The sequence below is a fragment of the Anticarsia gemmatalis genome, chromosome 24 (assembly GCF_050436995.1).
Source record: "Anticarsia gemmatalis isolate Benzon Research Colony breed Stoneville strain chromosome 24, ilAntGemm2 primary, whole genome shotgun sequence".
In the NCBI taxonomy this organism is placed as follows: Eukaryota; Metazoa; Arthropoda; class Insecta; order Lepidoptera; family Erebidae; genus Anticarsia; species Anticarsia gemmatalis.
This window is the reverse complement of record NC_134768.1, coordinates 7,925,742-7,939,043: the sequence shown is the minus strand read 5'-3', so window position 1 is coordinate 7,939,043 and position 13,302 is coordinate 7,925,742. Positions and strand designations below refer to the sequence as shown.

The 13,302-nt window shown below is 36.8% G+C and overlaps 1 protein-coding gene across 1 annotated transcript in view; it reads right to left on the bottom strand.

Annotated features, from left to right (window-relative positions):
- The window catches only part of Scgalpha (sarcoglycan alpha), a 39,897-nt gene extending 26,871 nt beyond the window's left edge, over positions 1-13,026 (bottom strand). Inside the window, exons 1-8 of the mRNA XM_076130697.1 lie at positions 12,908-13,026; positions 11,596-11,724; positions 3,517-3,659; positions 3,053-3,201; positions 2,661-2,792; positions 2,190-2,364; positions 1,632-1,882; positions 37-129 (exon numbers count right to left, since the gene is read on the bottom strand). Coding sequence (XP_075986812.1) covers positions 37-129; positions 1,632-1,882; positions 2,190-2,364; positions 2,661-2,792; positions 3,053-3,201; positions 3,517-3,659; positions 11,596-11,716 — 1,064 coding nt within the window. The 5' untranslated portion in view covers positions 11,717-11,724; positions 12,908-13,026. The remainder of the gene's footprint in view (positions 1-36; positions 130-1,631; positions 1,883-2,189; positions 2,365-2,660; positions 2,793-3,052; positions 3,202-3,516; positions 3,660-11,595; positions 11,725-12,907) is intronic.
- Between the last annotated feature and the right edge of the window lie 276 nt (positions 13,027-13,302).

Below are 13,302 nucleotides of genomic sequence, written 5' to 3'. Positions count from 1 at the left end.
CACAGTAGATAAATCAAAGTAAACAATTATACTAACCTAGGTCCAGCGCTTTTATTGCTGTTGTTGTCTGCAACCTGCGCCGGCTCCGTCTGACAACCATACACACACATCTCCACCTTTGATCGCGTCCTGTAATTCACAATCAAGGATTATCATTTTGTAATAAAATGCTTGAGAATTGCTGTTGACACTGTTTTAAACGGTGTAGTAACTTAATTCAATGTACTTGTAGTCACGTATTTGTATGTGTAGTCACTTCTATCTGACTTCTAAGTAACGGTTACCTTATCAGGGGGGATTTGGACAAATGTTTTCTTACATTTATTATCACTCAGGCAAGAAACTGGCATTTTGTTTTTATAAAAGTAAAGGTTTAGTGCTAGTAATTTGAAGTTAGTAATTGAGATTGAAACTTCGTTAAATTACTAAATGTTAATAATGAAGTAAGAGAATTAGTTTCACAAAAGACTGTCACAGAAGAGTGAGCAATATTAGTAAAGGATGTTAATTAGTATCACACAACAAAATGTTAGATCAACAAGTAAAGAAGTCGAATTTCTCGAACCTTCTGTTTCTATAGTCAATACAAATATGAAAGATGTTGTTCAAAAAGTTTTCGGACACTGGATCTCTGAAATTGAAAAATGTGATTAGATTAAGACTCTTCAAGTCTGTTTGTATTCCGAGTTTTTATTTACCGAGTTCAGGTACAATACAGGTACAGTACTTGTACAGTACACGTACAATACGGATACAGTAGACGCACAGTACATGTACAATACAGGTACAGTACAGGTGCAGTCCAGGTACAGTCCAGGTACAGTACAGGTGCAGTTCAGGTACAGTACAGGTGCAGTCCAGGTACAGTACAGGTGCAGTCCAGGTACATTACAGGTGCAGTCCAGGTACAGTACAGGTACAGTCCAGGTACAGTACAGGTACAGCACAGGTACAGTCCAGGTACAGTGCAGTTGCAGTCCAGGTACAGTACAGGTGCAGTCCAGGTACAGTACAGGTACAGTCCAGGTACAGTCCAGTTACAGTACAGGTACAGTCCAGTTACAGTACAGGTGCAGTCCAGGTATAGTACAGGTGCAGTCCAGGTACAGTACAGGTGCAGTTCAGGTACAATACAGGTGCAGTTCAGGTACAGTACAGGTGCAGTCCAGTTACAGTACAGGTACAGTCCAGTTACAGTACAGGTGCAGTCCAGGTATAGTACAGGTGCAGTCCAGGTACAGTACAGGTGCAGTTCAGGTACAATACAGGTGCAGTTCAGGTACAGTGCAGGTGCAGTCCAGGTACAGTACAGGTGCACTCCAGGTACAGTCTTGGTAAAGTCTAGGTACAGTCCATGTACAGTCCAGGTACGATGCAGGTACATAATAAGTACAGCTATACGCTTAGGTGGAGACGATCATAGCTATTTGCGCTTATCAGTAAGTAAACGATATGTGGGTTAAGCAACCCCTGGCGCGGTCATACTATAGATGGGTGACCGTATATTGTTATATCAACTGACTCCCGGTTATTGTCAATTATGATAACAGTCGTTTAGCTATATCAATGGCCTTTCCTTTGGGTTGACCGTTAACCATACGAAAGAATGAAGAAAGAACAGGTATACTTACACAGTGGCATGCAGGGCACATACAACAGTAGTAAGACCAGTAAGTGCTAGAAGCAGCAGCGTGAGAGGTCCCAATAGCGCAGCAGTTAGCAGGCGCGCGTAGCTCCGCACGGGCAGCGAGCTCCGGTCCGGCGCCGACCAGCTGTCGCGAGTGTCCAGGGCCTTGAAGGACTTCGCCGTCTTGCTGGTGTTCGGCACTTCTGTCAGGTACTCCAGGTGGACTGTTGAGCGTTCTTTGTAGACTGTGTTGTACTGAAATAGGAATTTTATTTGTTAATATTTAAAAAAATGATAAAATGAATAAAAATATGGTATTTTTTACTTATGTTCTTAATAAAGGAAATAATTATTATGCTTAATTATAAAGACGCTTTGTGTTGAGAAAAACGGCAGCAAAGCGCCGGCCACCCTGCAGTCAGAATACAGAGCTCTGCATTCTTTCTCACTGTAACTTAGAACCCTACACACAGACCGCGGCGTACAACTCGCAAATCGCCGTGATGTGATCGCGGTGTATACAACACCTTAAGAATGTCTTAATAAAGATAAATGTACTTACCAGTTCAAAGCTACACCAGTCCAGAGTAAGACCAGCATCCCGGAACAGCCGCTCTACTGTAGTTCGCTTGTACTCGCGCGGACAGCTCGGCAGCCGCGACAAAGGCCGGACCTCTTCACGTAGCCGCTTTAGCTCTGTGGAGAATGGCACCGAACTGCCGAGCCGGACCACCAACCTGAAAGAAAAAAAAATAAAATGAATATACAAATTCAGAAAGGGCACTGCACAAAGATATAAAACACAAATATTTTTCAATATTAAGTCTTCAAATTATTTCAGATGAAGATAACAAAAAAAAATATTTTATTTTATTTAACTCATTATTGTCCCACTGCTGGGCAAGGGTCTCCTCTCGTAATGAGGGAGGAGTAAGGCCTTGAGTCCACCACGCTGGCCAAGTGTGGGCTCAAAATAAGATTAAAAGCCCAAATGACTGTCAGAAGAACAAAGTTAGATGAAGATTGTCCTTACCCTTCGCCATCGCTGGGCTTCAAAGGCAGCCGCGCTCCCAAATCGATGGCTGAAGCCAGGAAAGTCGCGTACAGGTCCTGACTGCTCTCCGTCCACAGCTTGGTGCGTAAGATGTCCTTGAGGCGCGTCATTCTGAAATTGATAGAAGTTTTCGTTTAGTATGGGATACACTGCTCAAATATAAGGATATTATTAACAATATTCTTTTCAAGTTATCATCAACCTTACAAATTGTTACTTAGGCCTCGGCTTTTCGGTTTAGAAAGCCAGATTGCAGCCCGTCTCCAACGTCAATGGCTCACTAGTTTCAGCACTTATTCATCTGTTGCTGTTAACATTCTAGAAACTAGAGTAAATGTCTTGACTGCAAAACAAATAGGATTGTAACTTACTTGTGCTCATCGAGCAGATCCTCAACGTTCAGGTTGTCGATCTTCAGCTCGACCTCGTGGCGCGCCATCTTCTCCTTGGGCCGGATGTCCAGCATCAGAAGCACGCGCCGCGTCTCATAGTCCTGCCGGTTCAGGCCTATCACTTCCAACTGAAAAGATGGAAAAAAGAAGACGTTAATATCAAAAACTATTTAAGAAACCTTTGTTGCTGTTCACAAGAGACAATAGAAATTAGAAGAGCATCCTATCAACTAGTGAATGTTAAGTTTACTTGGAATTCCCAAGCCCTCGTTTAAACAAAGAAAACTGAGAAACAATAAAATTTGTTACCCCAAAATGAAATCAAATGAAGCCAACACAACCAAAATTTAAAGAACTAAATATCAGCCATCGGATTTTTCCCAATCATCTATCACTCCCTATTTCCTAACAAAGAAAATTTTCTAAGAACAAGAGATGCTTACCGTAGTCTCTCCAGCGCTGCCCCTCGGTGGCGTGCCAAAGATGAACCCGGAGTGGTGCCGCCCGCTGTAGATGTAGCGAAGCCACGACGGCAGCTCCGGCTTGCCGATCAGCGACGCGTGGAACCGGTACTGCTGGTCGAATTCTGAAATATGGAAATAAAAGTTAAGTATATGCAAGAACACATAAGTTGGTCATTTTTTTCGGGATGTCTATTAGCTCTTGACTTGCTAAAGTTATCCGAGCTTGCCTTTGTCCACTCCCATTAAACGACAAAGGTGCTTACACTTTTATCTATCTTAGCTTTTAATAACTGGCTAATACTATTAATAAACTGTTTTTAAATTCAAATTACTACCTATTTAAATATAATTTAAGTCGTAATGCGTAGTTCCGGATGGGAAGTGGGACGCGTGAATCGCTAACGCCCTATGTTACGTCAATGCGGCATTCCCGAATTCAAGATGGCGGAAGCTTGGTATCCGCATCCGGGGGTCCGCCATTTTGAATCGACCTCGCCCAAATCCCGAGGCACCGTTCGAAATATACCTTGATGACTACCGATAGAATCCACGAATTATTTCAGCTGGTTTTCTCAGTAAAGAAGTCCAGATCGAAAAGAAATTTCAAGTTATGTAATCAAATGCAAGATTGTGATACAAAATCACAGCTTCCCACTCAATTTCCGCACAAGTCATATTTGGTTCTACGCATGCGCTATGAGCCGTGTTCGCGGTACTTCCTTTGTGTTGTACCTTACACAAAATGGCGGACCCCACCGCCCAAATTTTCCGAACCAAAAATGACATGACCTTTTGAAAATACCACCCAAAACTGACTTATTACAATGAAAATATAATTCAGATAGACAAATATCTTCAAGAATCTTTGAGATTATCCATCTATGCACCAATCGCGCTCAAGATTGCTTAACTTCACCAAGAACAAAGAACCCCGTAATTTCAATAAAATTTTTCGGAAAAGCACTCAAATATACCTACTCATAAGTCAGACAAAGACAAAGAGGAAAATAAAAAAGCCTTAGAATTTCGCAAAAATATTAAAAAAAAAAATCAGGAAATAGAAATATTACTCGCGCAGTTTCTTAAAATAAGTGGATTAGACGAAATTTGGATACGATTTTTGGAAATCTTCAACATCCTTTTTTACATCACCGACCGAATGAAAATGGTGGACACAGTACAAAATCCCGAAACAAAGAAAAGTGTCCGAAATTCTCGAAAATCGCGGAAAATTATATATCAAAATGCTACTTACTTGTTCCTGAACACCCACAAGCAGTTACAGCAATCACAGTCTAATAAAACTACTCAAAAATGATTTAATGTCGGAGGACCTCAATGTGCGTATGACGTTCGTATGCAATTTAATGGCACTGGCTCTGAGGGAGTTGCGAAGGGTTATTGATTGCGTTGCATTGCCGGACATGCGCCGTCTAGTGCTCAGGTATAGGACATAAACATTTATAATTGCATACAGATACAGATCAATCAATGTGTGAGTTGTCTGGAAGTGCGGGGCGCGGGGAGTGGTCACCGCTAGGGGTGGTGTGCGAGGGGTTGCTTGCTACAGCCTGCATTGATTTTACGACACTAACTATCTGTTAAAATGATGGATGCCGGCCATTTTAAAACACTTTAGAACACGTATTTTAAAAGTTTTGTAATAAATGTTTATGTCTGAAAAGATAATGATCGCGAGTCACGCGAAAACTTCGGAATTAGAATTTAAGTCTATTGTGACTTGTAAAGTACGATATTTATATCAAAATTATGATAAAGCTTCTATTCAGACACAGCCTACTAAATTGGCGAATATATATTTAAATGAAGAGAATCGCAAAAATAAGTTAATATCTATTGACATTAGACTGAGGACACCGTATTCTTTCTATCCTTTTGTACATGTTCATGGCCATTAATAGTCGCCGAAAAAACAAGTATTTTAGTAACTAGCTAGCAAGCGTGCTAGTCCCCTGGGCTTCATAGTGAGGAAGACTTCATAGTCTTGGTCAGTACTTTGAGAAAGCTACGACATCCTAGACGGTAACCCAAAGGCTAAGATTTCGGACTAGCGATCATAAAATTCAACCCATTATAGAACATGAAGCCAACACTCGACAAGAACTAAATCGCTCATAGGGCGAATCAAAGATAGTTAAGTGATCGGTGCCGGCTACCGCCCCGCGACGCGACGCGCTACATATGCAATGGTAGAGCCCATTGTCATATACCGGATACTAGAATATTCTAATAAAAAACCCAAAAGCTGTTAGTCCAATTAGAAAAACCCGCAAGCACTTTGTTGGCTCCGAAATCCTACGTGAAACCTTGTAATCAGCAGTCGCTTACATTTAACTACCATTGCATAGACCACACTAGTCTACCACTGAGTCGATCCAAAACGACCTAGACTTGTGTAGGTACTACACCAGACACGATACACAATGTACGTACAACCAGACGCGAACGGACCCCACCCATGCCTGTAGTTAATACCTGACCAGATACTAACACAGTCATATACTTGTAATCTTTAACAGTAATAAGAATAACTAAATAAAATATAAACTTCATCATCGAATAATTAGTCGCACTACGCCATGGTCATCGTGTTAACGGCATTATCTTTTAAGAAAAGTCCTGCAGCGTAGTTGATGTTTCGCTCGTTATATGGCCGTGGTCGCAAGTGCACCAATGTAAAAATATACGCGCTAATTCCCATATAATGTAATTAATATTAAAAAAGTAAACGAACAACGAGAAACTGAACGTTATGATCATCATTGAATGAGTTGATCAGTACGAAATGGCTCTCTAAATCAGCTTGAAACTAACTACCTAAATACGGCAACTGCCTCAAAAAACCTCAAAAATAAACTTCGCTATGTACAAAGCATAAAAATTTGAACAGTAAACACATAAGGAAATATTTCTCAACAAACTCGCGCAGTCACAAATCAAAGCATCCATAAAAATGCTTGACAACAAAAGAGTTGAAAAACTTTAACAAGAATTAATTAAAACTTTTTTATTGCGAATCACACGAAATATTGCAAAACCAAACATTTCATTGGTACAAAATTCAAAAACAATTCGTGTCGTAAAGTATCATTCTTGGTTTTCTTAAACACACTGTAAAACAAAACAAAAACAAAATGTGGATCTTAATGCTCGGTTTATCGGAAAATTCGAGCTTTTTGGCCAGTTTCATAATTTCTGAATAATTAGGTATTGATCAGTTGCTTTCGTAAATTTCCAGTGGGTAAATTTATTTATCGGATAAGCTATCTGACATTTATCCATAAGCTGTGAAACTGGCCTTAAATGGCTTTTATACTTTCCCGCCGTTTAAAGTCACGGGTAAATCTAACTGGAAGCCCAATCATGATAATATAATTTTCAGTAAGTATCACATAAGTTTAGAGTCAGTAACTACAGAAATATCTTTTGCCTACGAAAAAGTAAGTTATTTATAAAGCAATAGAATCAATACACCCACATTTAGTCGATTATATTCTTCCTTGTAATGTTATTGTAACAGAAAATTGAGCCATTTATTTGAGGAATGTAAAGAAAGATTTTTTTGCCTAATTTTCCTGTGGGCGGCGTGTGGGTGCTGCTCGAGCCGAAGGCATCTACACATTGACAAATGCTAAATATTGAAAATCCACAAACAACACTGTATAACTCACCATAAATATTTAGTAAACTACAAGTCTCGAATTTATCGATAAACCAAAGTAATAAAACGCTTATTTACAGCCTATCGAAATATATTTACATTTCGTTGTATTTTTAAAAATATCACTAGCACAGAGTACTACAAATTGCCGGCAAAATCGTCAAATACTCAAAACCGTGTAACACCATGCATTCACCTGTATATTTTCTTCGTTCACAAGGCACCTGCGAGCCAGTTTCATTTCGAAGACAACCTAATATAAAAAAGCTCTTAATATTTAGCTGAAAAGGCAGTCCTGCTTTATTTCTTGCGTATATATATTCAGGTAGATACCTAACCGCTTTCAGGAAGTTTCCGTCTCTAGAACATAGACTACGAACCTGAAACTACATGACGAGAAGGTTCCTATGCCACTTCCGGTCTACGGGTCACTCCATTGATGTCAAACTTCTTTATAATCAAAATTGTATAGATCTGGATTTAACATAAGGTCATCGGCTTAAATAGTCGTTTAAGTCATATTTACTGTATTCAATATTTACATTACAATAAGGTTTAACAAAAAGTAATGTTACCAGTAAGCAACTCAAGGATAAGATTACAAGTTTATTAAAAATCGCTCGTAAACTAATACCATTTAAAAGTCACTCCATGGCAACGGGATAAATCCAACAACCGTTATCCCCATTCGGGAATCAAATCTGAGACCTTGTAGTACACAAGTATTGTACCACAAGAACAGTCATTATAATATTATTATGTTCTATTGAAATAACCCTTTTATAATTTCAATACCATCTGCGATCTTTTCTGTTCATACCACAGCTGCTAATAAGTATCAAACAGATTCAGTTTATGCAACAATTGAAACCGGTTTTCTTTTTATTTTATAACCTTGAAATAATGTGAGGGTGACCAGAAGGTCAGCCACAGGACAAGGGGTCTACTCTCATTCAACTAAAACTAGTATACGATATCTCATTTGTATCTCACCATAATTTCAATCTTTCAAATTCAAATAAGCATACATTTAGCACAAATACATCTAGAAGTAAAAAAAAACAATCATTTTTTAAATTATTTATCAGTGAAGGCTAACATAACTCGAGTATAATAATAAAATGATATATTCCTTTATACGTGGGCCACTACTTATATTTTGAGCCTAACTATGAAAAACGGTAAATATGTGAGTGAAAACTACTTTATCGTGTTCTCGGGTATTCTTATGCATGATTTAGATAGATTTTGATCCGACCGAAATATTTTTTTAATATTTTTTTTTCTTTCCCGAAGACCCCTTAAAAACAGGGTGCTTAAAAGCATAACCTGTTACTTGAGCCGATGAAAAAATAATGTTTACGGTATTTATTGTTGGCGTTTTTGATTAAAATAAAGTCATTTGATGTCAAACTGTAACGGTATGGCGAGAAACTCATTCATTCGATTTTTTCGTGCACATAATAGCCGGTTGTTTAACAAGATGCGTTAAGGCTGACATTGTTTTTATGGAACTCGACCTGTAGGATTTTGTGGTTTTTCCATATTTTAAACAAGACTTTGGGCAAACTTTTGGTTGTAAATCAATAAAAATTAACCATTCTAAATTTTTCTGAAGGCACTTTGTGCAGTGATAAAGTTTTTAAAAAAAATCAAGGGACAGTTTGATTCGAAATGCTTCGAGCGTGAATAACTTTTTCTGGATTTGGTTCATCTTAAAGCACCCATAAAGTCGACTGGTGTTTATTTTTCGGCTCATACGCATAGATCCTAGATCCGTGTTCTATCACGATTTGATACGTGTATTTTGAAGCAAAACGATAGATTTTTCAAGCATTTATTTGCGCTAATCGGCTCGAGGACCTTATCTAAATATTGTAAAAAAAAATATGGTTCACTTAGAAAAAATATTCTAATCGGAAATGTTGTTACCTAATATTTTATATCTAAGAGTGGAAATAATATTAAAGATTGTGTCATTCTTTTCATGTATCAGGAAACTAAAATGCATAATTAATTTTCGCACAGCATCAATTTTTCCGAAGACAACTCGTGACCTTGGACGACCTTCAGGAATTTCATTGGTGATGGAAAAATAATCATGATAGAACTCTATTTATCGGCGTTTTAAATTTTCAAAGGATCAGACTTTATCACCGAAATAATAAATAAGTCGATATAGACACGACTGTTTCTATATGTCACGTCGAAAGTCGTAAAAAATATTTGCACGAAAATGTTAACATCCTAATGTCATTTTCCCGCACACTTACAATTTTCGATCGACGATATTGAAAATATTTTCAGCGCAGATTTCAAAACTTTCTTAGGAATGTAGTAGTCAAAAAGATCAAACTTTACGATAAAAACGCCAAATGGGGTCTAAAACAATCAGATTCGTCAAGGCTCAAAATATAAGTAGTGACCTAAGTATAGTGGTAGGACTAATTGCGTATTTTAAAAAATCAATACCTGAATATCACTTTCTGAACCACTTCTCGTGACAGTAGTACATGAATGAAAAGTAGGCCTGTCTCACAGAAATTAGATTTTTTTAAACGTAAAATATTTTTAATATTGGCGTGATAATAACTTATGACATAACTTAAGACAGAAGGTCCTTTAAGTAGAGACTAAATAGATTAATAGACTTGGGATTTCATAGATCTCACAACTTTTTACGACAGAGAGACTAAGCTGCGAGACTTTGGGTTTTTTACAGAATGTTTTGATGGCATTCAGTATTCCGAAATCTATGGCTCATCTGATACTGCCTGTCCATACCAATTTCATTATTTTACTCTTTTAAATTAAATGAGTGTGTTTGCTAGTAGTATCTATCCTTTGGCCTGTAATCTTCTATTGTTGTTTAAGTACTTATATGTTTGTAAAATAATGTTTTGAAGCAAGTTCACTATGTCAAATACAAGGTTATTCTATTGTATTGTTGATATATTGTAACATTCACAATAGCTACAAACAGTTCTGAATTTTATATAATATGTTTAAAAATATACATTTCAAATAATATTATTTTAACGCAACTGTAATAGAAAAATACGTGGTAGGTAAGTTACAAACTGCATACATTCACTTTTAACTTTTAACTGCCTCTGTGGCGCGGTCAATAGTATATGCGACTGCGGTGCGAGAGGTCTCGGGTTCGAATCCTGGGTCGGGCCAAAAAGTCTTTTCTGAGATTTTCTGTTAAGAATTTCTTAGAGATTGCCCGGAGTTAGGAAGTTGAGGTCGAAGACCTCCGTGCCTCGGAGAGCACGTAAAGCCGTCGGTCCTGCGCCTGACCTCTCACTGGTCGTGTCGGTTATCCGTCCCACCAAACTATGAGAGTGATGGAATAGAGAGTGTACCTGTGTATTGTGCACACACTTGGGCACTATAAACAAAGTCCTGCACAGATGGCCAGTTTCAATGAAACTGACCGCCGTAGCCGTGTATCGGCTAGGAGGACATTAATTAATACATTCACTGAAGACACCTTCATAGCAAAATCGAATCGAAATCTGTTCCATTTTCATCAACAAATAAGTAAATAAGTCATGTATAGAACTGACGGCATTAGCACAGTTCTTATAAGGTCAATTCCGAATGATCTAATATTTTTTGTAATAATTAAACCTAACTATCTAAATATATCTGTAAACAGAGAGTTTCCCACCACGTCAATTTTGGAATAAAACCATCACATTAATTCACAACCTAAGTACCTACTGGTTTTGTTTGAAAAAGTATTAATTTATCTTAAAGCTAAGTACCTACTATTTATTTTTGAATTCTACAATTATAAGTCAAATTACAATTGAAGAATGTTAAAGTATGAAAAATGGATCAGCGCCCCTAGCGTCCATTGAAGGTACTAACTAGCAAAGTAGTAACTTATGTTCAGTCGACAGTCCTAATAAATGCCAAATACGAAGGCAATACGATAGTACGAGTAGAGTTAAAAGTCACTCTATAGTGGAGCGATTTCCTACGACTATTGACTTTCAAAATCGTATCAAAAAGTAAGAAGCGCCCCTGGCGTAGCTTACAAGAACTATCATCTACAAATAATGTTCAGTATCAAACCCTCGCTTGACGATATTGTGCAACAACTTAGAAATGAGCTTAGGCACACACGAATTATCTAGATTCCGCTTATATTTATTAATTATTTATCAACTTGTACATTAACATTTTGGAGATTGAAAAGAGTGGCAGTGAGTTTCATGCTAGCTCTTTCTACAAGGCTCTACCCCCTTTTCGTGCTAATGGTAGATTCAGTTCTTGTAACGACTATCATAAGTGTCAACATTTGACTTAAATGACTATGATTTTGATGCAGTTGTCCTAATAGTTGTAATAATTAAGTCAGTTACCTTGATAAGTCCAGTTGAAGAGGTTAGGGCTGATGGGTATGGCGAACATCTCCGTCTCGACGGCATTGTGTGTGTGAGCGACTGTTGACCCCACAGCCAGAAGAAGACATAGCAGGTACATTGGGAGAACTGGAAACAATAGAATAAAGTTAGAATTTATGAAATGTGTCTTAATTTAAGATGAGAGTTAAGAGGCTGGTTTAATTTTGACCATTTTGTTAGCTGATTACATTGTTTTATGTGACTTTATTTGCTATCTTTTTTATATAATTTGGTTAACATTATTATTTATCTATGCAGTTTGTTAGTTATACTCATCCAACTTGTTTAGTTTTTTATTGAAATTAGATGTCCATTTCTTATTATTGTAAATTGTACATTAGGTATTAAAACTGATTTAAGATTTGTGCTTAACGAATAAAATTGTTTTTTTTACCAGAATCTACACAAGTATCAACAGTATCTATTAATAAACTAATTATATGTCTAATAAATAATAGAATTTAAATAATTATGGGACAAGGCTTTATTTAATGACGTCATTTAATGTAATAATTTCAAAATGAAAATAAAATAGAACAAAAAAGAGTGCCATTCATTATGAATAAGAAATATACGTTTTGCGTCAGAAATCTCATAATTAAATGAATAATTATGATCTTAAACAATAATAATTACCAGTTGTATATTACAAAACATGGTAAACTACTCATTTACTTTTAGGCACTAATATTTCATACTTTTTTCTAAGTTTTTTGTTGGCCCCGAGCGCAGTATACTAGCTTCGCGTTAGTTCCGCAAATTACCGCTAGAGTAGGAACAATATCACCCCAGTTTCGATATAAAAAATATTAGAGATAACTACCAAAATATGTCAAAAAGTCAGCTATTCTCAACATTTTCCTCATAATAAATCAATTATACAAAATAGGTCGCTGTAACCCTGACCGAGATATTTTAACGTTGAAAAATATTTAGATTCGATTATTTTTATTCTTAGGCTTAATTCTCATGATGTTGAATAATATTATGATTTGAAAAATAATTGAGCTAAACAAATAATTATTTGTACTGTGTTAAATTTAAGATAAGTCGGTAATAAAATAAAGACAAGTCTACATAAAATAGATAATATTATATAAATCAACTTCTAAAATCAGTTTCGGCAACATTCTTCCTTAAAACCTGGTATCGATTGCAAGGAACAGATGTTTAAAAAAAACATCCTTAACCTTCCTTTTCCCTATCGATATTCCTTACAGATTTTTACTCCTATATACTAATTTAAAGATAAATAAATGTATTTACTTACATTTTTCTCCTTTTCTCTATTTTGAAGAATATACGCGACCTATTTCACAGGAACACACAGCACGGTAAACTCCAAATAATCGATTTCTATTTTCGCAGTTCAGCGTTCAGCGATTTCAGCGCCGCTGGATTGTAGATCGCATGTGCGCAACGAAGGAACGCCCCGAAAACAGACAGAGATGAATTTTGTCTCGCTTATGTTCAAGGATTAATTATTTTGAAGATTTATTGTTAAATACTGTAGTTAAATATCAACTCTACTTACGCAAAATAAATTAGGCAAAACAAAAAACTAACAAAACAAACGCCTGTCGTTCTTTTTATAAGACGCTGGCTAACATTTTTTAAATACGATTTAAAATGAAGGACATGTTTGTGTGCCAGTACTTAATATAT